The sequence below is a fragment of the Diabrotica virgifera genome, chromosome 7 (genome assembly GCF_917563875.1).
Source record: "Diabrotica virgifera virgifera chromosome 7, PGI_DIABVI_V3a".
Taxonomy (NCBI): Eukaryota; Metazoa; Arthropoda; class Insecta; order Coleoptera; family Chrysomelidae; genus Diabrotica; species Diabrotica virgifera.
The window spans coordinates 45,079,549-45,106,284 of record NC_065449.1 but is presented as its reverse complement, the minus strand read 5'-3'; the positions used below and the strand labels follow the sequence as shown (position 1 = coordinate 45,106,284).

Genomic DNA, 26,736 nt, shown 5'->3' with positions numbered 1-26,736 from the left:
TCAGTAAATTATAAATACACTTTTATAAAATAGTTATTTTCCTAACAAGTGCAGAAAGTCATACTTTTCCGCACGCGACTGCAGTTTGCCGAACGACGCGAAGCGGGAGTTCGGCAAGCAGTCGAGTGCGGAAAAGAGACTTTGTGCAAGAATTAGGAACAATATTTTTTCTAAGAGTCTTTAAAAAATTACCAAATCTTAATCAATTAATTTAATTAATATGAAAATACATACACAAATTAATTCTTTGACAAGGTTGTCAAAACCAAACTTTCAATATAATTAGTTAGCATGACGACGATCTTGGTTTCCATGACGATGATTCAAAAAGACTGTTATTGTCTACCGATTTGACTTTCGAATATTATGTCAAAATAATTTTATTTCAACGAATTGTCGCATTAATTTCATTAAAACAGGAACACAATAAGATATATTTGAAATAAATTAGTAAATAATATCTAAATATTAGTTTATTGCATGTATTATAATTACTTTAAGGCCATATTAACATATTTAAATTAACACGCGTGCGGAAAAGTAAAAACCGCGTGCGGAAAAGTAACACGCGTGCGGAAAAGTAACGCGTGCGGAAAAGTAACACGCGTGCGGAAAAGTGAAACTTTCTAAACTAAAATGCGTGCGCGAAAATAGACATTTTTGCAAGCTCGTAGAAAAAAAGAACTTTTTATAATATTATGTTTTTGTTATTTATAGGACACAATATAAAAAAAGTATTATAAAACAATTATTTTTCAAATCAGAATGTCAATTTTAAAAACAAAAAAGATTTCCGATACCGGAAATCTAACCCAAGCTTCTTAGGCGAAAGCCAGGTATCCTAGTAGCCCGATCAAAGAACAATCTGACCCAAAAAAAAAATAAAGGAAGGATGAAAATTTGGGAATAGGTAGTTGAAATTGTCTATTATTATATAAGAAAAAGTTTACAATTCTACATCCCCTCAATTTTTCAAAAAATAGAGAGAGCTACAACTCTGCTTATACTGGGTCTGCAGACCTCACGCGTACACAATTTTTTTTTTTCAATTTTTTATAAGCTATATTTTTACTAAGAATATTTTTTTCGCTAGAGTACTTACTTTTTGAGTTATCTGCGAAAAACCGTCCATAAACATGTTTTTTTTTTGTTAAAAATATTATCTTCACTCGCAAATAACTCGAAAGGTATTGACTTAGTGAAAAAACTCTATAGAACAAAAGTTGTTTAGAATTAGTCATTTTATCCAATTCCGGGCCTATTTTAAACGTATATTTTTTCACTCACGAGAAAATATTTTTCACCCCGTACTTCCCAATTTTTGTAAAATGGAGGGGATGTAGAATTGTAAACTTTTTCTTATATAATAACAGACAATTTCAACTACCTATTTCCAAATTTTCATCCTTCCTTTATTTTTTTTGGAGGTTTTCGTAAAATTTTGTGTTCCCTGATATGGGCTATAGCCACTAGACCATATTGGATGTTAGGTATGAAGATAAATACTCGGCATATAAGTACTAGTGCAACAGTATTAAAATAGCTATCATTTTTTGGAATAATAAAACTCAATGTATCCATGTAAAAGCTGTTGAATATTGCATTGTCATCGAATTCTGAGCTATTCTAAAAATATAAGATCACTAGCCAATCGGGAAATATGTTTAAAATCGACTACAAGATTTTTCGGACAAAGTGACAAAAAGACAAAGAACAAGTGAAGTCTATAAAAACGTTTTATTAAGAAAAAGTGGGACAATTTTGCTGAAAAAGTAGGTATAGAAAATCCCTTAAACTGAATTTGTAAATTTATTGCAATAACTAAAGCAAAAACATTTTAAAGGATTTTCTATACTTTTTCAGTAAAACCATCTCACTTTTCATTATAATTTATCGGTCTTTAGTATTTAAAATCAAATAGCAATCTTGCATTATTTATATATTGTTTATAAATAACAAATGACGTTTAATCTGTTGCATATTTTGTTTATTAGATATTGTTATCGCCAAATTTATCAAAAGCAATTATTAAATACATGTACCAAAGATTGTCACGAAGAAGGCTTTTATTTTGCTAATTTCTCTGGTCTAAGATACATCTTAGCCACCAAGTGCTCCGAAGACATATTCCTTCCATTTACGATTATTTTTTCTACCTTCCATCTCTTTCTTGCTCTACCTTTGCTTTTGTACAGGCTTTCGTGAAAGTACAATTTTTGCCATTGTTTTCTTTCACATATCTCTCAACAAAACATTATTATTGGGGTATTGTTCTTTTCTTACCACATAAATATCGGCCATATTATATAACTCTTGTAAAAAAAGTTACAGTAGTTGTTTCCCACATATGTAGTTTAAGTGTATCATACATTTACTCCACATTGTATATTGACTTAATGCCAACCGATTGTCACAAATTCTGTTTAGATTTTACACACTTGTATAATTGTTTAATAGATAAAAGACGAAAATTTATCATGTGGCCGTGAAATTAACTTATTAAAGTCAATCTATTTAAAATATTAAACTAGCATTCAAAATTATTGGTCTGTTAGTTAAGTAATTTGCCTACCTCACAAATCTAATATAGTGAATCACTTCTAAATCACAAAGTAACAGTTTGAATGCTGTAAAGACCACTAAGTGTAGTTTATTTCTAGGAAAATCTTCAACCTACAACTGTCTCAAAATCACTTTTCGTGCCTGCCGTAGTACATTCAGACTCTTACTGATAGCAAAGATGAAATTGCTATTCATTTATTGTTAAGCGACAAATTAAGGAGCACTTGTGAAACGGGCTTGAATGTACTAAATATATTTAAGTCTTTGCTTGAAAGGGTTAAAAAAACAAATGAAAACTGTGAAATTATTTCCACATAAATGGCAATTAAAGGAATCGGTAACACTTCTGTAGATGCATAGTTTTTATTTGAAAAATCCTGCTGCTTATGTTTTAACTCAAACACCTTGACAAGTTAAATGGAACGTTTAAACAAAAAGGAGATAATTACTTTTTACGTTGCTTATTTCTTTTATTCAATATTATCTACCAAAAAGAAAAAAATCTATTTTATTATTACTTAAAAGGAGAACACAGTGAAAACAAAAGCTACTTGAATATTGTCACGAATATCAACTTTCAATTTGAACCATTACTAAGAAACTAACTAGAAAGATCAACGAAATAAGTAATGACAGCAAGGAACGACTATCAAATAATGAAATTGACGCGTCTACACAAGACACATGAATGCAGCTGTTTAGACGACTTCTCTTTCAGTCATGTCGCCAGGAGGGTTATAACGGCCTCCTTTATTCAGATGGACTTAAACAAGTGTTTTTATGTATTTTGAACCGTAGAACACGATTTTTTTTGGGTAATAGATGATCCGGATATCGATAAGATTGTTATAAACAAAGAACTTGAGGAATTATATAACAGCGATTTCTCGCAAAATAAAACATTTTTTTGTATTTTGTGGAGCATTCTAAGCAAAAAATGTTCCTACAAGTTTTTTCGTAGGATGCATAGTTTTCGAGATAAACGCGGTTGAACTTTCAAAAAATCGAAAAATTGCATTTTTTGAACCCGAATAACTTTTGATTAAAAAATAAAATAGCAATTCTGCTTACCGCATTTAAAAGTTTAAGTCAAACTATATCGTAATTTGCATTGCTAAAAATTTATTTTTTATTGTTAAACAAAGCTATAAACACATAGTGTTTCCCGTGACTAATACATGCGTTTACATGCATGCTACGTAGAAATTACCTCGCTTGCACTTGTATGAAAAAAAAAAACCTAATACCTACTAGTGATGTAACGAATGTCATTTTTTGAACATTCGCGAATACGAATGCGAATGCGAATATCTGCTACCGACATTCGCGAATGCGGATGCGAATATTCAGTTTTGTTTTTAAATTTGTTTCTATTTTTGTAATGTTTCCTAAATTTATAATGAAAAGTTAATTGATATTTAGTGTAAATCAATCTGAATCTAAAGCTTTATTACATAATACCAAAGAATAAAAAAAAGTGAAGGCTGATAATGTGATTATACAAGGTTAAGTTCTATCTATTTACTGCCCTTCATTTGTCCAAAGTAGAACGTAGGCCTCCCCCTTATTTTTCCACACTTCTCGGTTCAGTGCTAATGCTGTCGATCTGGTCCCTGCGTATCTTTTTAAGTCATTCGACCATCTCGTCTGTGGTCTGCCCCTTCCTCTTTTGTAGTCCCAAGGTCTCCAGTAAGTTATCGCTTCATTCCATCTTCCGTCTCTTTGTCTGCTGTTGTGTCCTGCATATTTCCATTTGAGAGTAGCTGCATGTTTGAGGTTAAGTTACCCGTTCTTAATAAAAAAAGATGAGAAGTGAATAGATTTTGATTTTATTAACCTAATATTATCTTAAATTATTTTTTTTCTGTTTTTCATATTCGCAAAACATTCGCACACTTTTCGCGAATGCGGATGCGAATGCGAATATGCAAAAACATACGACTATTCGCGAATGCGAATACGAATATTCGTTACATCACTAATACCTACTCGTTCGATTTTAAATAATAGATCATGAAAACATCACTCAAGTACTAGGTGTTTATAGCTTTGTTTAACAATAAAAAAAATTTTTTAGCAATGCAAATAATTAAAACCGATATAATTTGACTTGAACTTTCAAATGCGATGAGCGGAATTGCTATTTTTTTTTTAATCAAAAGTTATTCGGGTTCAAAAATTGCAATTTTTCGATTTTTTTGAAAGTTCAACCCTGTTTATCTCGAAAACTATGCATCCTACCAAAAAACTTGTCAGAACATTTTTTGCTTAGAATGACCCAAAAAATACAAAAAAATGTTTTATTTTGCGAGAAATCCGGATCAACTGTTACCCAAAAAATTCATATTCTACGGGTCAAAATACATAAAAAAAAACTTGGGTAAATCCATCTGAATAAAGGTTGCCGTTGTACACCCCCTGGCGAGATGACTTTTCAACTACAGTACAGCTAATATCTTTATTTTGTTTCCCCGGAGAAATCATAAGCATCAAAAGAGCAACGAATTGGTATAAAATTTCACTTAAAACCTGAAAATGATCGCCACCGAATTACATCGAAACTATACGTAGCCGGTCTGTTAAGTACCTATCCTCACCGCTTGATGGCACCACTATCGCAAAAGAAATCTACTATCGTGTAATACAGGGGTTGGCAACCTTTTTCGGATAACGGGCCAAGTACAAAATAAAACCTTTTATGCGGGCCGCATATTCAAATGTAACTTAAATAGTCTTCTTCTTCTTCAGTCTGTTTGCATCCACTCCTGGACAAAGGCCTCCAATGAGTTCTTCACTTTTCTCTGTTTTGTGTTATTTAGTGCCAGTTACTCCCCAGTTGTGCTTCGATATCGTCTAGCCATCGTTTTTGTGGTCTTCCACACTAAGGCTGTGCTCGTCTGGTTTCCGATGTATAATGTTTCTCGTCCACATTTCGTTGTTTTGTCATGTCACGTGTCCTACTTAGTTTCACTTCATTTGCGCAATTCTTCCAATTACATCCTCCACCCCTTCGTCCTGCTTCATATGTCCTTATTTTCGTATAATATGTTTTTTCAGAGATACTCATAACATTCGATGGACCTGTGTTTTTCTTAATCAGTGAGTTTTATATATCTAACGCCTTAATTATCTCAGAAACGGCTTGCACGATTTTTATAAATTTTGGTATGTAAGGGTATTGTGATACGGCCGATATTATGGTGGTATTTACATTGTTTTCGGATCTTCCGTTTTTCTGAAAATCTAATGAACTTTCTTATTTGAAATGGGACACTCTGTATATTTTTTGCGTTTTGAAGTCCTTAAGAAGTGCTGATTATTTTTTATGTAATATTCCCTATACCTAAATGCCAGAATTTCTTCGTTATTGCTATATTTATTTAACAAAAAATTTAAAACAAGTTATAAAAATCAATTTTCTCGGCCCGATCAGACATTATTGTAGGTTCTTTGGATCATTTTAAATAAAAAAGGTCCCTGTTAATTTTTCTCTAAAGTCGATCGTTTTTGAATAGTTATAAACAACTTTATACTGAAAAAACGAAAAATGACGGTTATCAAGGCTCAAAATCCCAAGTAAAAAATAATACTTTTGTAATTACAACTTAAATTCAAGTTCAAACCTTATTATACATAGCTTATTTCATTTTGTTTTTGTTTTTGCTTTTTAATTGTTAATGCAGCATGATCGCCCGTTCTCTCATAAGCAATTCATTTACACTCTTCTTAAAAAATAATATTTTAGAATAAAAGATGCCAAAAATTCTCATGGGGAGCTGATAGAAGAAGTATCGTCATGGTCATTAATCGTTGTTTTCAGTATTAAATTGTTTATAACTTTAGAGAGGAATTTTAAAGAACATTTTTTGTTAAATAAATGTAGCAATAACTCCGAAATTGCCGCATTTAGGTATAGGAAATATATCATAAAAAATAATCAGTTTTTTTAGGGACTTCAAGACGCAAAAAATATACAGGGTGTCCCATTTGAAATAAGAAAGGTCATTAGATTTTCAGAAAAACGGAAGATAAACAACATGGTAGTACATGGTAACATGCACAATACAAACATAATTAATGTTGTCATAATTGAAAAAGTACAGTGTAAAAGACATGAGAAAATGACATATTTCTCCCTCGCTTGATTTGCGGCCCTCGCCTCGTGCCAACAAACGTCTGCGTTTGTTAGAAATGTGTCTTTTCTCACTTGTTGTACAATATACTATTATTATCTTATTTTTGCCGTTTTAGTGATTCCATTTTTATCTTTTATCTGGTGCAGCGGTTCTCAATCTTTTTGTGTCATGTACCACCAAATACTTTTTATTATTTTTGGTACCACCTAACTGAAATACATATCTAACTAGGTAATCTAATTAACTATAATACTGGTGCTGATTTTGGCTGTTTTTCCGTTTGGTGTACCACCTCAAAAAATGAAATGTACTAACAGTGGTACATGTACCACAGATTGAGAACCGCTGATCTGGTGTATTTGTTGTCGGTCTTTACTACTTACTTAGAGTTTTTAACACTTTCAAACTCTTGTTTTTCCCTATAATATTTTCGATTTGTTCGCTGTTGTTGTCACTGATGTCTTATTCTTTTTCTTATAGCCTTATTAAGTTTCTTATATTATGGTGAATTTCGGTCCATGCAACTTCTGTCCTTAATCGTCTGTTGTCTTTCTGTCTTTAATTTATTATTTTTCATAAATTTGTTGATTTTTCCTAAAATTGTATTAGTGCTTTGGCGGGCCGCACAAAAAGTTGCAAAGGGCCGCATGCGGCCCGCGGGCCGCAGGCTGCCGACCCCTGGTGTAATACATTCTCGTAGATGGCTAATGTCCAAAGTTAAGCCGAATCGGACATGTAGTTTCGTATTGACTACGTGTGGAAGCAGGCGTGTCTGGAGATTTTACAAAAATGAAAAAAAGTTATATCGATCGGTGATTCGATTCTTGTTTTTGGAAGGGAAAGTTAAGGCGTGTTTGGCTGCTGCATAGGGTGACTCTTCTCCTTTTAAGACAACCGTCAAAAATTGGTTTTAGTGTAGGAAACAGAGGTTGAACCTCGCAAAATGGACACAAGTCCGGTTTTATTTTTTTTTCTGGTATATCAAGGGGTGCTTATTATGAGACTAACTTTTTCTTAAAAAAATTCCCCCCGGAACCCCCCTTTCATCCGTTAAAAGGGGGTAATTTGTGGTTTTTGAGAAACGTAGCCCTTCCTGTACGATTTGCAAAAAATTTACTTAATAGTAAAATGAAGAGGACTATATTTCCTACTATTTATTTCCCGACAGCATATGTCTATCACCCACCGTTTAGCGGGGGTGGCGCCCCAAAGTTGACAAATTTTTAAAAAAGATGATTTTTAAAAAAAATCGTTTTCCCTAACTGTACTGAAAATTAAGAAGAAACCCTGCGGCAATTAATCACAAATAAGTGGCTGATTTTTGGTATAGGTTTCATTTAAGGACAATTGCAAATTTTTGAAGTTATACTTCTTTACCGGCGATAGAGGGTAAATTTTTATATGGGAAAACCTAGCGACCGGGCGCATGCGCATTATAACTTTGTTCTGATTGGATGTTCAAATGACATGTCAAAAATTATTCAATATGGCGGCTGTGGCACAGCTGTAGTTAGATTATTTATGGTTGTTGCGTTTTAAAATTTGTGTGAAAAGAAACAACAAACAAAAGTTAGTTAATAGTTATACTGCCTTTTTAAATAGTTTTAATATACCTATATTTTTGGACTTTTGGACTATTTTGGACAAGGAAAACTCATTCTAATTTGGTAAGTACCTAGTTTTTATTATAATCATATTGTAATTATACATTTGGATTAGGTTGAAATACATACATTTATTTTCTCAAGAATGCGGATTTTAGAGAGAAATCCCAAATTAGGTTCGATTTTTATTTTTAAATTATGATTTTTTGGCGTAGATTTATTTATCTAGTAGGTATGTAATGCTTTGATTTACATACTTAATTTGATTACCAACAAAAGTTCTACCAATCTTCATCTAAGATATTGTTTTCTTACTGTTTTGTTATATTTTTATATTTTCTTTTTTCCACAAAATTTAAACTACATAATTTTCAAAACAAGTGTCAAACAGTAAAACGTTCAGTTACCGTATTTTTCCACATGATAAATAATGTGCGATTGGACGAGTGAGTCTACGCTTCGATTACGAGTCAAAGCGGCACGAAATTCAAGGGTTCAATTCCCGATGCAAGTTTTATTTTTTTATGCATATTATGATTGTAAGTATATTTGTTATATAATTTTTTTTTTCAGCAAATGCGTATTTAAAATTTTTGCCAACAATTATTATCGTCCAGAAATCATTTTTTCTTTGTGGCATTTTTCAATGTGTTTGTGTGCGTTTTATTCTTTTATTTTTTTAAATTTTTGGTATAGTCTTAAAAATCACATAATATGTAGTAGAAGTATAACTTCTTACGTGCGTACAAAGTACACACACATTCTTTTTTTAATTACTGGGTGTTTTATTTGGGTATAACATTTTAAAAAACCTCTTTTTATAACATCTGAACCGCCTATGCTAGAGAAAAAAAACTTTCAGCAATTATACATGTACTAGTGCTATTTACAAATTTGTATAATGCACCCCCATATTTTCCCCGGAACCACCCAAAAAAATGAGAATTAATAAAGAAAATAATCAAAAATTGATTTTGGGCCACCAATGTGGCTTTAGTGTGCAGAGAAAATAAAATATACATAGGTCACAATATGTAGCAGACAGTGTGTTCTTTTATTTTCCATAAGTATGTTATCCATAAAATGAACAGGTGAAAAAAAAAAACAAAAACTGAAGCCCACCAAAGCATTTCTGAGGTTTACGGCGCCACTGTGCGTAACGGTTGCTCATAAGAAAAAATGCATAGAATCTTATTTGTAGAGAAAATAGTGGTCTTTAATTCTGTATAAGTTTTGTTTTAAAAAAATGCATAGGTAATGAGAAAATCGTCAAAACAGGGATAGGGGTAGTTTCCGCAGGGATGTTGCAATAATATATATTTATGAAAAACCCTATTGATGGAGCATATGAAGAGTACAGGGGAAAAACAAGGAATGTCACTTTTTCATGAATTTTGGCTTTTCTCGCCATGTGGTAGCAAAAACTGAGTAATATCGACTAGACTACTAGACTATCGATTCAGAACAATAACCAGAAAGATCAGTCTATACAAATTTTTTAAGAATTTGTATCCAGGCGAAGGACCAGGATTGTTAGCAGTTTTTTGATGCATTATTAAACTAATAACTTTATATAGAATAATATTATATTAAGATTATAGACCAATAATTGCTAGAATTCTGCTAAGAATCTCCTAACGGCCGGTTTCACAAAGTAAAGTTAACTTGTGGTTAAGAGATAACCAGAGGTTACCCCAAAATATGCGTTTTAGTTTCAGGTCAACGGCGAAGTATGGTTAACTCACAGAATTTTTAACCAGAGGTTGGAGTGGGTTACCCTTATGGGTATACCCAGAAGGGTAACAATTATGAAACTGAAACGCATATTTTGGGGTAATTTTGAGGTTATCTCTTAACCACAAGTTAACTTTACTTTGTGAAACCGGCCGTAAGTAGTTTTTAGATATCATAAGAATTAAACCTTTATTGGTGTTTATCTCAATATGTATAAAATGTGACATTCCTTGTTTTTCCCCTGTACTCTTCATATGTCCATATGGATCAAAGAGCAAAAAAAATAATATTTTTTCAACCCCCCCTTTATTTATTTTTTTTTGCTACAGGGGTTGCAATAAGAAATCGCTTTTGGTGTCCATGCATGGGTAATAAGAACGTGCACAAAATGATATATGAAGAATTTTAATAAAGGGCATGGTGTGTGAATGATTCCAAGAAAATCACTTTCCTTATTAATTCTCCTTTTTTTTTGGGTGGTTCCGGAAAAAAAAATGGAGGTGCATTATAGAAATTTGTAAATAACACCAGTACATGGATAATCGCTGAAAGTTTTTTTACTCTAGCATATGCGGTTCAGATGGTATATAAAGGGGTTTTTTAAAATGTAACACCCTGTAATTAAAAAATGGGCAACTACCCTTAAATGAAACCTATACCAAAAAATCAGCCACTTATTTGTGATTAATTGCCGCAGGGTTTCTTCTTAATTTTCATTACAGTTATGGAAAATAATTTTTTTTAAATCATCTTTTTTTAAAATTTATTAACTTTGGGGCGCCACCCCCGCTAAACGGTGGGTGATAGACATATGCTGTCGGGAAATAAATATACCCCAGGCTGTGGGTGAAAAAACGTGATATAATTCAGGAATTTTTGAAACCTATCAGGTGTTGTAAAGGACGATGCCAGGAATAACTTCTACTAAAATGTGACCAAAAATATTGTGAGCTTTTTTTTTTAATTGCGATTTTCATTTGTTAAATTTGCAATTTTTAAAGATTTTTAATTTTGCAGCTTAGGATATTGATTTTAGAGAAAAACTTTTTGATAGAAAGTTGTAGTAAATTAAAAAACTTACAATTTGAGCTATGGTAAGTTTAATTTCGTTTATTGGTTATTGCAAAACAGCATGCGAAAGGTCCAAAATGGCCGTTCTTTTTACAATTGCGTTATTTATTGTACAAATAATTTTTTTTATTTTTTTAAAGTTTTAAAATGAATATCTTTCAATTCCAAACATAAAAAAATTGCAAGGCCGGATTAACGAATTTGTTGCTTAGATATTATAAATTGTTTATCCCAAGAGGTCAAATGTCGAAGGCTATAACTTTTTGAAGAAAAATCGTAGAGAGTTGTTGTAACATCCAATCTCCTTCTAAAGAGTTATATTTTCATATTCTGATGTAAATAAATGCGTAAAATATTTTTAAACCTCTAATTTTTGCGTTTGAAAATAAGGGGGCAAATTTCGTTATAAACATTTAGAGCTGAAGCGGCCCTGTACATCCTATGAGTTTCTAACTTACAGATTATTGTTGCTAAACACGAAACGAAGATTTATAAAAAAATTAAAAAATTTACAACCAACTGAAGCCGAGATAATTGTTTATTTTTTCTTAAATTGTAGTGCTTTTATTTATAACAATTAAGAAATTATTTTACAGTCATTGACTAAAAAAAGACTTATATTATCTTAAAATAAAAATTATTATAAACTATAATTACATTTACTTATTAAAAATTATTTTTAAAATCGGTGCTTTTGCGAGCGGCCGAATTTTGCAAATCGCCCGGCTCGCTTCAAATCCGCGCGCTCGGAAAATTTTTACGTAACTTGTATTAAATTTTGACCGAAAACAATTTAATAATATTCCCATTATAATATACAGTCTATTTACCACTGTATTTGTTTTTCTTGATAAAGTTTTATATGTGAAATCTCATTTCTGAAAAAATAATATTACAAAAATGATACATATATATGAAATATATAACTAACTATATTTTTAATTTTTTCATTGTTATATCAATATAATAATAATGTTACTTCTTATTATACAATATAAAACTTTTTCTTCTTGTAGTGACTATCCGTTTTGGATGTTGGCGACCATCATGGCAATCTGTACTTGCACACTAAATCGGTACTGCTGCTCTAAAAAGATTTGTAGTTGTTGTGTTGAACGACGTACGTAAATTTTCTAGCAAGGTAATCCTTCGCCTTCCTGGTTCTCAGTTTCCAAATGGGGTTTGCTAAATTACCATGATGGTCGCCAACATCCAAAACGGATAGTCACTACAAGAAGAAAAAGTTTTATGTTGTATAATAAGAAGTAACATTATTATTATATTTATATAACAATGCAAAAATTAAAAATATAGTTATATGTATCATTTTTGTAATATTATTTCTTCAGAAATGAGATTTCACATATAAAAGTTTATCAAGAAAAACAAATACAATGGTAAATAGACTGTATATTATAATGGGAATATTATTAAATTGTTTTCGGTCAAAATTTAATACAAGTTACGTAAAAATTTTCCGAGCGCGCGGATTTGAAGCGAGCCGGGCGATTTGCAAAATTCGGCCGCTCGCAAAAGCACCGATTTTAAAAATAATTTTTAATAAGTAAATGTAATTATAGTTTATAATAATTTTTATTTTAAGATAATATAAGTCTTTTTTTAGTCAATGACTGTAAAATAATTTCTTAATTGTTATAAATAAAGGCACTACAATTTAAGAAAAAAGAAACAATTATCTCGGCTTCAGTTTGTTGTAGAAAATTTTTATTTTTTTGTAAATCTTCGTTTCGTCTTCAGCAACAATAATCTGTAAGTTAGAAACTCATAGGATGTACAGGGCCGCTTCAGCTCTAAATGTTTATAACGAAAATTGCCCCCTTATTTCCAAGCCCAACATTTAGCTCGGCTTCAGTTGGTCGTAGAAATTTTTTATTTTTTTTATAAATCTTCGTTTCGTTTTTAGCAACAATAATCTGTAAGTTAAAAACTCATAGGATGTACAGGGCCGCTTCAGCTCTAAATGTTTATAACGAAATTTGCCCCCTTATTTTCAAACCCAAAAATTAGAAGTTTAAAAATGTTTAACGCATTTATTTACATCAGAATATGAAAATATAACTCTTTAGAAGGAGATTGGATGTTTCTCCAACTCTCTACGATTTTTTTTTTCAAAAAGTTATAGCCTTCGGCATTTGACCTCTTGGGATAAACAATTTATAATATCTAAGCAACAAATTAGTTAATCCGGCCTTACAATTTTTTTTATGTTTGGAATTGAAAGATCTTCATTTTAAAGCTTTAAAAAATAAAAAAAAATTATTAGTACAATAAATAACGCAATTGTAAAAAACGGCCATTTTCTACCTTTCGCAGGCTGTGTTGCAATAACCAATAAACGAAATTAAACTTGCAATAGCTCAAATTGTAGGTTTTTTTATTTACTACAACTTTCTATTAAAAAGATTTTCCCTAGAATCAATATCCTAAGCTGCAAAATTAAAAATCTTTAAAAATTGCAAATTTAACAAATGAAAATCGCAATAACAAAAAAAGCTCACAATATTTTTGGTCACATTTTAGTAGAAGTTATTCCTGGCATTGTCCTTTACAACACCTGATAGGTTTCAAAAATTCCTGAATTATATCCTGAAATCGACCTATTTTTCACCCACAGCCTGGAGTAATAGTAGGAAATATAGTCCTCTTCATTTTACTATTAAGTAAATTTTTTGCAAAACGTTCAGGAAGGGCTACGTTTCGCAAAACCCACAAATTACCCCCTTTAAAGGGATAAAAAGGGGGGTTCCGGGCGAAATTTTTTAAGAAAAAGTTAGTCTTATAATAAGCACCCCTTGATATACCAGAAAAAAAAATAAAACTAGATTTGTGTCTATTTTGCGAGGTTCAACCTCTGTTTCCTACACTATTTAACGAACTTCAAAGTGGTCGCACGTGGGTTTTGATGAGCCACGTTTAGGTACACCAAAAAAGGGCTTCCACTGAGGATAACGTGACAAATATCTACGATTTCATGTCGGTAGATCGCTGGCTGAAGGTAGGCATTCCAAAATACCACGTGGGTAATATCCTGCATAAACTTTTGGGCATGAGAAGGCCCACGGAGTATTTTTTGGGATGTAAACCCAAAAAATATATCGTTTAATAAGTCCAAATAGATTGTGACGTACGCAGACGACGTAAACTTTGAACAATGGCAGATTCGTAGGGAGCGTTGTAGGGACAGAAGAGGGGTGTATATTGAATAGGATATTAAGTAAATATGTAATGAAACTAAAATAACATGTTTACAGCCTTACCTTCCTTATTTAATAGCTATTCATCATAAGTGCATGAACAATAAAGAACATAACAATAAACCATAAGGGAATGAAGGAGAATGATATCAAAAAAAAATACCTAAAAACTGGATGATGGTATTATTTATAACAAGAGGTATAGAATAGTGAACATAAACATAAATATCAACTTATCTAGGTGTTTGTCCAAAATATAACATTTAACTGTGGATTTTTCAAAACTAACTCTTAAAGGATTCTTTTTTGTTCTGTTTTACCAAAAAAAATGTAATAACTGACTGGGTATTGTCTTGGCGATTTTAATATACGTTTATATAGATAATAATAGATGTCGTATGCATTTAATTTCATTCATGTAAGCTAAAAGGAGTCACATCTCATAAAATGCAATAGAAAAAATAAGATCTTTTATAGACCAGTGTACAAAGGACACCGCACACATCTTATGGAAAATATAATGTCACTCAAATGAAATAAAATTTACATGAATAGATGCGTCCTGAAATTTCAATAATTTGATACTATTGCGCCAACTCTGAATTTTGCTTAATTAGGGCGTTAATTGTAATTAAAGTTTATCGAAATCGCATTTTGAAGTTCATAAAACTGGCATTCATAAATAATATTAGTCTAGTGACTATTGAATACGCAGTCTATTCAACACTAGCTTAAGCCGATTAGAGGCGGTACAAATAACCAAATTATACCTACTTTATTATCAATAATAATACGAAAAGATAAGAGTAAGCATCTGCCTTAGAATGATTTATAGAGCATCCCTCAGATATTTATATAAGCATCCCTCAGAATGATTTATAGAGTAAGCGAATCACAAGATCTTTTTTCTCTCTTTGAAACACGTCAATTTTAGATTTATTTTTATCAATTTACGCTCTTGTTAATCAAAATACAGAGTTGGCACAATGGTATCAAATTATTCAACTTTCAGGACGCATCTATTCATGTAAATTTTATTTCATTTGAGTGACATTATATTTTTCATAAGATGTGTGCGGTGTCCTTTATGTTTGAACATAAAATCGTAAGGAATATATAATTTTGATGGTCCAAAATATATCAGTGATACGACCGACAGTCACTTATGGGTCAGTACTCTGGTGGAGAAAGACGGCTTTGCAATCTTGTGTGACCACTCTCACCACCCTACAAACGCAAGAGCTTCTAAATATAACAGGAGCCTTGAATAGTACAGGAACGGCTTCATTAGAGGCTATCACAGGTCTCCCTCTGCTGGAATTATATATTTCGGCGGTAGCCTTTATGACCATCCTGAGACTCCAAGCAAACAATACTTGGAGGAAAAATTATGTAATAGCCACACACACATTACTGGGACTATACTTGAGGAATCCATCTTTATGATGAACTCAGATATGATGACACCAAAACTAATCTTCACTGAGAAGATTAACACAATTATACCATCGAGAGAACAAAAAGTCACAAATATTAATGGGGACTTAATATGGTCCACTGATGGATCTAAAACTGCCCATGGTACTGGATCAGGAGTCTTTGGGCAAACATGTAACTATAATAAATCTTACAGCCTATGTCAACATACAACGGTGGTCCAGGCTTTTGTTCCAAGTCTTCCTAAAGCTAAGAGAATCAACATTTACACAGATAGCCAATCGGCTATTCTGGCTGTAAAGAACCCTCTCACCAAATCAAAACTGGTGAGAAACTGCAAAGATCTCCTCAATAACCTGGCAAAAGACAATAAAGTGTCTTTAATATGGGTGCCGGGTCATGAGGGGTGCATGGGAACGAACGAGCAGATATGTTAGCGAAACAAGGCTCGAGAAAAACTTTAGGTCCAGAACCTTTCTGTGGCATCACTAAAGATGCTATGAAAAACGAGGTTCAGAAATGGCTGATAAAGAATCATCAAAATAAATGGAGAACCACTTAAAGGCAAATACAGACTAAAAAAATAATCAAGAATATTGATAAAAAACTCTCGAACAGTTTGTTGAACCTCAATAAACGAGAGATCAAAACGGTCACTGAAATGGTGACTGGACATTGCCGTTTAAGAAATCACCTATACAAACTAGGTATTAGGTAATGTGAATGAACCATGGTGCAGAAAGTGCGAAATGGAAGAAGAAACTGCCATACACATACTATGCCATTGCAGTGTGCTCGGTGATGAAAGGCAGGACTTCACTGGTCAAATGAGGTTTGAACCAGAAGAGATCCTAAAACTACCAATAAGAAAACTGTTGGCCTTCGTTGAGGCCACAGGACTTATTAAAGTTTAAGGAGAAGAACAGGGTTTGGTACAAAGGTCTTATGACCAAGTGCCAGAGACTAACGAGTCTCGCCTGAGTTAAGAAGAAGAAGAAGAAGAAGAAGAAGAAGAAGAAGAAGAAGAAGAAGCCGATTAGAGGCGGTACAAATAACCAAATTATACCTACTTTATTATCAATAATAATAGGAAAAGATAAGAGTAAGCATCTGCCTTAATCCCTCAGAATGATTTATAGAGTAAGCGAATCACAAGATCTTTTTTCTCTCTTTGACACACATACATTCCTATTTGATTTTAGATTTTATTTTTATCAATTTACGTTCTTGTTAATCAAAATACAGAGTTGGCGCAATGGTATCAAATTATTCAAATTTCAGGACGCATCTATTCATGTAAATTTTATTTCATTTGAGTGACATATTTTCCATAAGATGTGTGCAGTGTCCTTTATGTTTGAACATAAAATCGTAAGGAATATATAATTTTGATGGTCCAAAATATTCTCTAAAATACACAAATTGTTATAAAGATTGTCGAATGTGTAATTAAGAATAGAACAAGCCAGAAAATTTTTCGAAAAAATTAAAAACTGCTTTGTGATTCTCGAATAAGATTCGAAATTCCACTACGTACCAAAATTTTACATCTGGTCGACTCTTCTCTATGCAGTTGAGACATGGACCCTTAAAACATCATACATAAGGTTTGTTCGTAGAACGATCAGCAACCGTTGCCAACCATCAGACGCATGCATGTTCGTAGTCTACGATCTCCAACTGTTAACTGCGCTGCGCTAACTGTTAACTGCGCATGCGTCTGATGGTTGGAAACGGTTGCTGATCGTTTGGATCGTACTACGAACAAACCTATAAATAAATTGGAGGCCTTTGAAATGTGGGTCTACCAGAGAATCCTCAAAATTTCATGGACATCGCATACCTCAAACGAAGAAGTGCTGTATAGAATAAACAAGGAAAGAGAACTTTTCAACACAGCGAAAGTGAGAAAAACATTCCTAGGCCACATACTGAGAAGTAATAAGTACCAATATGCTCAACTAATAACGAAAGGAAATATTGAGGGAAATAGAGAACTAGGAAGGAAAAGTCTATCGTGGCTAAGGAACATCTGACAATGGACAGGGTTAAATTTTGAACAGCTGAATGCAGAGGAGAGTTTGCAATTGAAGTAGCCAACCTCCATTGAGGAGAGGGCACTTTAAGAAGAAGAATAAGATGTAAAAATCAAAGCTATATAACTCCTGGAAAACATATAAATCCACAATTCAAAGGGAGAAGAGCATTATTCTAAAAGGGTATTGAAGCAAAAATTGACATCGGTACAATGCTCAGAGTTGTTTCATTAATAATCAAAATTATGAAAAAAAAAATAGGGCAAATATACAAAGTCAAATAATTTTGCATTGATTTGTGGATTAAAGAAAAATTAAAGAAAAATGGAAAACTAATTGAATGGCAATACCATAAAAATAAATTAATTTTCTTGCATAAAAAACAAACATTTAACCGAAAGAGAAAAGTACAAAAATTATGAGAGTGCAATATTACAACTGATACAAGGTTATGCCCCCTGATAAACATATTTAAATATTAAGAAATATCAAAGTATTCAGATATGATTAGATGTAACCATTTGTTCTTTTGTGTACTTTTATATTTCTGTAACTGAATACGTTCAACAAATAAGTTAATCTTAAATTGACCTATGATCTACAGCCATGTAAAACAATATTTACATTACATCGCCTATAACCCCCTCGAAGTCTTTATCATTGAACTGTATGTCCACTATAGTAGTCAACAAAATAGATACCATTTTTGATGATTATGTTTGTCACATATTCTTAAAAAAATGAAAAATGGACAATAGTACAGTATGTATTACCAAAACAGGGTGACATTATTAGAGTATTGTGCGAATTAATGTGAACAGAAGTGATGTAGACAAAGAAAGAAAAAAACAATTTAAATTGTTTTAAAGGCAAATATACCCCTTCTTTGAATTTTATAATTTTTTTAATACGTTTTGGGTGTAGAAACAGCAAGTATTTTTTATTTCCCTATAACCCCCTCGAAGTATTTATCATTGAACTGTATGTCCATTATCGTGGTCAACAAAATAGATACCATTTTTGATGATTTTGTTTGTCACATATTCTAAAAAAATTAAAAATGGAAAATAGTATAGTATGTATTACCAAAACAGGGAGCCAGTATTGGAGTTTTGTGCGAATTCTTTGATTTTTATAACTTTTTTTTAATACGTTTTGGTGTAGATTTCAACAAGTATTTTTTACTTCGCCTATAACCCCCTTGAAGTCTTTTTCATTGAACTGTATGTCCAATAATATCGTGGTCAACAAAATAGATACCATTTTTAATGATTTTGTTTGTCACATGTTCTAAAAAATGGAAAAAACCAATAGTACAGTATTACCAAAACAGGGTGGCACTATGATATTATTGTGTGAATTAATGTGAATAGAAGCGATGTAGACAAAGAAAAAAACAATTTAAATTGTTTTAACAGGAAATATACCCTTCCTTTACTTTTATAACTTCTTTAATATGTTTTGGTATAGAATTAACATGTTCTATTTTACAGTTTTCTGATATTAGCTAATGTCGAAACCATATCTGGATTACAACATCAATCAGTTTTGTTTTTATGCAATATATTTTACCCAACCTTAAAGCCTCTCCAAGTTTATGCTTCTATGTCTGCAGCAAAAGAATACCTCTACATCTTATTGCAAACAACAAAAAATAATATCACACATCGAAAAATTATTCTATCATTATCAGGGAATTTAATGCTGAGTTGAGAAAGCGATTGGACAGTGATGGTAACCTCGTTGGACATTTTGGTATCGTAACAAATGAATAAACGAGGAGAAAGACTGTTGCATATGCTATTGTGACTTCAAAACTCTATTGCTGTATGTCGCGATTTGTTTTATTTTGATTAAATGTTTGACTCTCCCGAAACTTTGAGACAAAATAGTCACATGAACATAAATAATGAAGCTATATGTACAACCAATAGGCTTAAAAAGGCTGAAATAAAAAGACATTAAGTGCCAAAACCTACAAGAGATAATGTCTCTTGATTTTATCGACCTCATATGTATCTACACATGTTGTCTATTTACTGTATACAAGATGTTATTAAATAAGTACAACAAAACTTTAGGGGACATGAAAAAATAATGGCAGTTTGCTATATGTATGTCTGCAAATGCTTTGTTTCCGAGATACGAGGTGTTGAATTTTTTTTTACAATTTATTTATTGCTCTGAAACCGGTTGAGAAATACAAATGAAATTTGGTGGGTTTTAAAAGGTAGTTATTGAGCATTTTTTGACATACAATTTATTTATTTATTTATTTATTTACGGTATCCATTTACAAAAGTTTTACAATGCTACCTTGGAGTTTTACAAAGCTACACCTTAACAACAATGAATGATTAAAATAACAAACACCTCACAATCTCTTTAAGAAAATACAGAACTACAACAAACTTATTGTAAGATACTTTTCAGTCGTTTTTTAAACAAACTAACTTTGGAATCAAAAATATCCATTTGTCTTAGCAAGCTATTGGCACTCCAGACCAATCGTGTAGTCGGTTCATTGATACCATAATTAGTGTGGTGAAATAGCACTGAAAAGATTTCCGACTGTCTGTTGCTTCGACTAGGAACTTTAAGATTAACAAGTGATAACAGTTGAGGACAATCTACAATAGCATTAATGACTTTGTGTAGGAAACAAATCTAAAAATGTCCTCCTTGACTCAAGTGTTGGTAAATTAAGACTATCTCTTACAAACTGATCATAATCGTCTCTCCGGTATACACTCTTATAAGCTGCTATCCTCAAAAATTTATTTTGGACTCTTTCAATCTGTTCAATGTAACAGTTGTATGATGGGCACCAGACAACTGATCCAATCTCTAGAATGGGAATAACGAGACCACAATAAAGTCTTTTAAAAGAGAACAAAGACAGGTCTACAGATGTGCATTGGATAAAGCCCAGTACTTTCATCGCCCTGTTTGTTACTTTATTGATGTGACTTGAGAATGACAGTATGGTGTCTTAAGGTTTTGGTGAAATTAAGAATTTTATCATTGGTCCAACATTTGGGAATGGTCTGAGTTGTTTTAAAGAAAAAAATGGTAGTTGAAACATCAGTGACATACCATTTTAGTTCTTTAAAAAATTAAGACTGTACATTTGTGTATATCAACCGATTTCAGAGCAATAAATCATCAGGTTGTAAGAAAAATATCAACACAGCAATCAGAAACGAAGCATTTGTGGATATAATATGTTTATATAGCAAACTGTCATTATTTTTTCATGAAGAATTACCCCCTGGATTTTGTCATACTTACTTACTTACTAACAACCTCTGAAGAGATAAGCTTTAAGTATAACCAAAAAAAACTTAAGCGTGCATAAAAAAAAGAGTTAGTGCTAAACACCTTCCACAACCCACACAATCCAACACCCCAATAGGTAACACCTTCACCTAAAGCTACAATTATTTGCTTTATAATGATGAACATCTTAGATATAGAAGACATTTGTTTCAATAATGTTTACTATTTTTTGGTAAAAATCAGAACAAAAAGATTGATTTAAAAAAGATATTTAAAATGAATGGTTGTAAAAACTGAAAAAACTGTTTAAAACACAAATATAAACAAAAAATACAAAAAAATCTATTTCAAAATTGAATTCTTTTTCAGTTTTAAACCAAACAAAAAAACAGCACTACTCAATGTACCATTTGTAGCAAAAGCTTTTAATAATGGAACTACTTGTTAAAGAAACAAACAAAAACCAAATAATAATAACAAATAAGAAAACCCTACCTTATCCTTTTTATCTTGACGTGCATAAGGGAAACAGGGTATGACTGCCGTTACTCGACTTGCAGAAGCGATTTTACAGGCATTGATCATAATTAACAACTCCATAAGGTTGTCATTTACTTCACCACAACCTGACTGGACAATGTAAACATCCTCACCTCTCACAGACTCTCCAATCTCCACACTGGAAGTACAGAGAAAGTATACATTTACTATTTTTTTTTTTGAATAATTTCTAATTTAGTAATGAAGATGTATTATTAATTTACACAGAAGGTTATCAAAGTCAATCAGGAGTAGGATGTGCTATGCATGTAAAAAATACCCACAAATATAATCATTAGAAATTATCTAGTGTTAGCATCTTTTCAGCTGAACTTGAAAAAGCTCTAGAATTGATTCAAGAGACAAATATTAAAAAAGCTGTGATAATATTAGACTCCAGATCTGAAATATATGCAATCGAAACCACAGATTTCAGTTTATAGAAATCTACAATTTTATGTAATATAGGTAACAAATAATTAATTTGTCTAAAGTGGAAGTGGTATTTATATGGCGATAGTGCGGTGGGTGATGTAATAAATGATGTTGAAGCTAAAACATATAAGATATGGATAAAACAATAGAAAAATATTTCAAGCATGTAAAAAAAAATCATATTTTTCTTTACATCTTTCTTCACCACTTGAATATACCTACATAGTGAACAGACAATAGAAGTTAAGTTCTAATTCAGGATTATAGGCATGATACGATCTTTCAAGAACTATATTTTCATTGCAAACTATAAGATCTGTTATACCACTACCAAGCTAATTGCTGTTTACTAAAAACAAAAGTTGTAAAATTACATCTTCAAAAAAGGGAATTGTTTCAAAACTTGATTTTTCCAAACACATTTGTTGTAAGACTTGCTTTCTCCAGAAGTTTGCTTCAAAACTCACTTTTTCCAAACATAAAAGACAATTATTTAATTAGTGACAAAAGTGGGATTTTCTTAATTACAGTTGAGTCCATGAGTTTTTACCCGTGCGTCATCACTTAAAGCATACGAAATAAGTCGGAAATCTATTTCACGCAACAACAACTGACAGAAAGTGGCTACTGTTTTGATTACGGGTTTTATTATAAAATTTGACGTTATCAAATATATAGAATGTCAAATGTAAGTTTTGCTTCAAAATTTTTGCGCAGAATTACAGCTACATTTGAAGTAGCTTAATAAATTCTTTTATTATTATTGATTAATAAATAAATAAACAATTTATAAAAAAATCCAATAACATATTTTATTTTTGTTATTTTATTCACTTTGACGGAAATCTAAACACAGTCATTTCTTTACTGTGTGAATGACGTTAGCTTTGTATGTTTTAAATATTAATTGCCTAAATATAATTATTTACCTTAAAATTTCAAAGCCCAATATAAAATTAGTTGTGAAGACAACTGTTTGTGTAATATAAAGAAACTTCAGAACGCAAAAATTCGACAAAAACCGCAAAAAGTTCAACTGACTGACAGCAACAAAATTAAACAAATCAGAAACGTCAAACAAATTGTGCTTAAAATATGAAAACATACCGAATCATCTTTTTTTGTACCTATCTCTTTTCAATGGACTGAGTCTAGATGGTTCATAAAAATAACATGTGTTGTTACTTAATAACAAACGGCAGCTGGTTTGTCATGAGTTTCATGCATGGAAGAGAATGATGCTAGATAAAAACTATGTGTTTTATCTCTCCAGGTATTAATGACGTATGGGTAAAGACTCGCGGACTCAACTGTATATATAATATCAATTTATATGGTGAAATTGTATAATATGAAACTTACATCTGCATGACAGCTGTAATGGCTTGTTTTTTTTTATAAGATTTTAGGGTTTTGTGATAAACAAATAATATGTTAGAAAAAGCGAGTTTTGATTCTGCACCCCTCATATATGTACATATGTCCCATACTTCAAATTTTATGACGTATTAGATATTTTAAGCTACAGTCATTCGCAAAATTAATATAGAATGATATGAAGATATTAAAAAAAATTTAAGGCACTCGTGGGAGTGCCGACAGAAGTGAAAACTTCTTATAGTATATAAATTATGAGCTCAATGCTTTTTCCCCATCCAAAAAGAAGTGCTATACCTATATCATATACACGATGCGTATGCCCTATGCTATTTATGTATACATACACATAATTTATATACGTACAAAATTTATTTCAGGGAAGTGATGATGGTCGCAAATTCAATACTTTTTCTTTATCCAAGAAGTGCACGTCCCTAAAGAAGCAATGACAGTCGTTAATTTAATACTTTTTCCCCATCCAAAAAGTGCACAACGTCCCTCAAGAAGTTCTCACTCTAAATATTTATTTTGTCAAAGCGATGATGGTTGTGATGAAGGTCGCTAATTTAACAGTTTCTCCCATCCAAAAAGTGCACAATTTCCCTAAAGAAGTTTTCACTTCAAAAATTTATTTCGTCGAAGCGATGACGGTCGCTAATAGGGCTTTTCATTCACAGTCATTTGTTTCGAGCTTCTGTCATATAATCCGTGTATATTAATATTATACACAGATTATACAACATATGACAGAAGCTCAAACAAATGACAATCGATGAAAAGCCCTATTTAATAATTTTTCCCCATCCAAAAAGTGCACAACGTCCCTCAAGTTTTCACTTCAAAAATTTATGTCATCGAAGCGATGGCGGTCGCTAATTTAATACTTTTTTCCATTGACAAAGTTCCATTCGTCCCAAAAGAAGTATCACTTCAAATATTTATTTCATCAAAGTGATGACGGTCACTAATTTATTACTTTTCCCAGCCAAAAAATACACAATGTTCCTAAAGAAGTTTTCACTTCAAAAATATATTTCGTCAAAGCGATGATGGTCCCCATCCAAAAAGTGCACAAAGTCCCTCAAGAAATTTTCATTTCAAAAATGTATTTCATCGAAGCGATGACGGTCGCTAATTTAATACTTTTTTCCATCCAAAAAGAGCACAACGTCCCTAAAGAAGTTTTCACTTAAATGTTTATTTCGCTGAAGCGATGATGGTCGCTAATTTATTACTTTTTCCCATCTAAAAGTGCACAATGTCCCTAAAGAAGTTTTCACTTCAAAAATTTGGAAAAATTCTTTGTAAAAGGTATAAATTTTTTTTTATTAAAAGCCCTTTTAGGGCTACATCACAACAAAACGTTTTTGATTTTATAAAAAATCATCATCAGTGTTAAACCTAAAATAAGTATAACCGTTTTAATGATTGTAAAGTTGATGTTTAAATTTTGTCTAAGGTTAAAGCAAGTTGGTTATACTTACAGATTGGATGCCAGCTGAGCCACAAAAGAAATATTTGGGTAAAAACCCTTTAAATATAATATAGATACATTAAAGGTGCATACTTAAATAAAATGCCTTAGTATGCGTTGCACCATTGAGTCTTAAGGTACAACTCCGACATCGATGGCATGCAGCAGTTACAGTTGTTACCAGGACATACGTATTTATTTTGCACTAATAATTTGTATAATTATTAGCAACTGACGTTCTGCTGGACAGCAATTGCAGTTAGATGTCGGAATCAGTCTCATACAAATTAAGAGTACAAAGTAGTGACGTCTGTCATGGCGACAACTGCAACTGCCGTCTACCATCGATGTCTGAATCATACCTTTAGATCAAGTTTCAGCTTGCAACAATGGATTGCCATATAGATTACATCTTAAAGTTAAGACATCTCATAATAATCGAAAATTATGGTGCAACATAAGCTGGGCTAAGCTGGAGCTTAAGATTTGTTGGTGCAATCAGGCATTGAAGCCTTTAATAGATTTTTTTTATAAAGTATTAAGTACTTTTTACAAAATATCCTCCCAATTATGTAATTCAAATGTAATTTCATAATTTGTTATATAAATATTGGTAATTCATTGTAAAATTTTTGATTTAAAAAATCCTTTAACTTTAAAATTAATGTCCTGAAAAATGAAGCTAATGACACTGACATTAACTATTGTCTGGCAATGGCAATACACAGATGATTACAGCAATGACGTTAGTAGTATGTATTCTAAATTATTGATTAGTTAATTGATTCTAAATTATTGTAGATCAAAAAACAAACAAGATATCTTTGCAGTGGATTTAAAAAAGATTTTTCAAAAAGTGACATAATTTGGCAGCCAGGATTGTTTATATCTCATGAAAAAATGAAATGTATGGTTATGTGTGGAACGTGTATTTACCAATTATGAATATAAACGAATAATCAATATGAAAGGTTAATTGTGATCAAAAAATGAAGATTTTTTAACATACCTAAGTACTGAAAGCTAATAAATATAGATCTTTTAAAAAATATAATACTGTACCATGTTTCCAAGTTGCTGAACTTCTTTGTGACCACTTTTCCCAAATCGATACCAAGTCGGTCTACAATTCTTTGGGCCAAATCTGGATGGGACGTTCCACTAAATACTTTAATGTTCGGCATTTTTTTCTTTAACAGTGGTGTCTCTTTAACCAACTCCCGGACTACGTTTTTCTGTACTATTGCGCCAGCCTCCACTTCAAGTTCAAGCGGGTCTTGTAATGATAAAACAGGCATTGTTTTGCTTTTGATATTGGTAGTATTGACGTTACTCAAACCGGCAGTGTTATCAACATTCATATCAAAAGTTCCCGCCTCTTGAAAATGGTAAATAACAGAAAATAATTAATCACTTTTATATTTTACTTATTTACGAACTTCCAATAAAGCTGTTTGACAAAAATAAATTTACAAAATGCAATAAGCACCAAAACAAATTTACAATTTTACTAGTATTTGACGTCCGTCATGTTATTTGTTTACAATAATTGCATTTGAAATTTGAAATTGCGACTGATAGAAACGTTGCATCATTGTCATCGGCACACATGCTCCTTTAGAATAATCAATGCATAAATGCAAATAAAAAGTCCTATTTTTACTTTACACCTGGTCATGCCATTCAAAAATAGATGAGAAAAGATAAAAGATATAGTTCTTCCACTCTATCTTTTCCTGTGCATGAAATTATTCACGAATTACTTTTTACACAGTCCCTTTTTTTATTCACAGAAACTATGGCTTGTTTCTAAAATAAGAGGAGTAAAATAAA

General features: G+C 31.8%; 1 protein-coding gene across 3 annotated transcripts in view; it reads right to left on the bottom strand.

Annotated features, from left to right (window-relative positions):
• The window catches only part of LOC114329218 (ribose-phosphate pyrophosphokinase 1), a 67,335-nt gene extending 40,872 nt beyond the window's left edge, over positions 1-26,463 (bottom strand). For all 3 annotated transcript variants that reach the window (XM_028278257.2, XM_028278258.2, XM_028278259.2), the window contains exons 1-2: positions 25,966-26,463; positions 21,570-21,753 (exon numbers count right to left, since the gene is read on the bottom strand). In XM_028278257.2, coding sequence (XP_028134058.2) covers positions 21,570-21,753; positions 25,966-26,264 — 483 coding nt within the window. In that variant the 5' untranslated portion in view covers positions 26,265-26,463. The remainder of the gene's footprint in view (positions 1-21,569; positions 21,754-25,965) is intronic.
• Between the last annotated feature and the right edge of the window lie 273 nt (positions 26,464-26,736).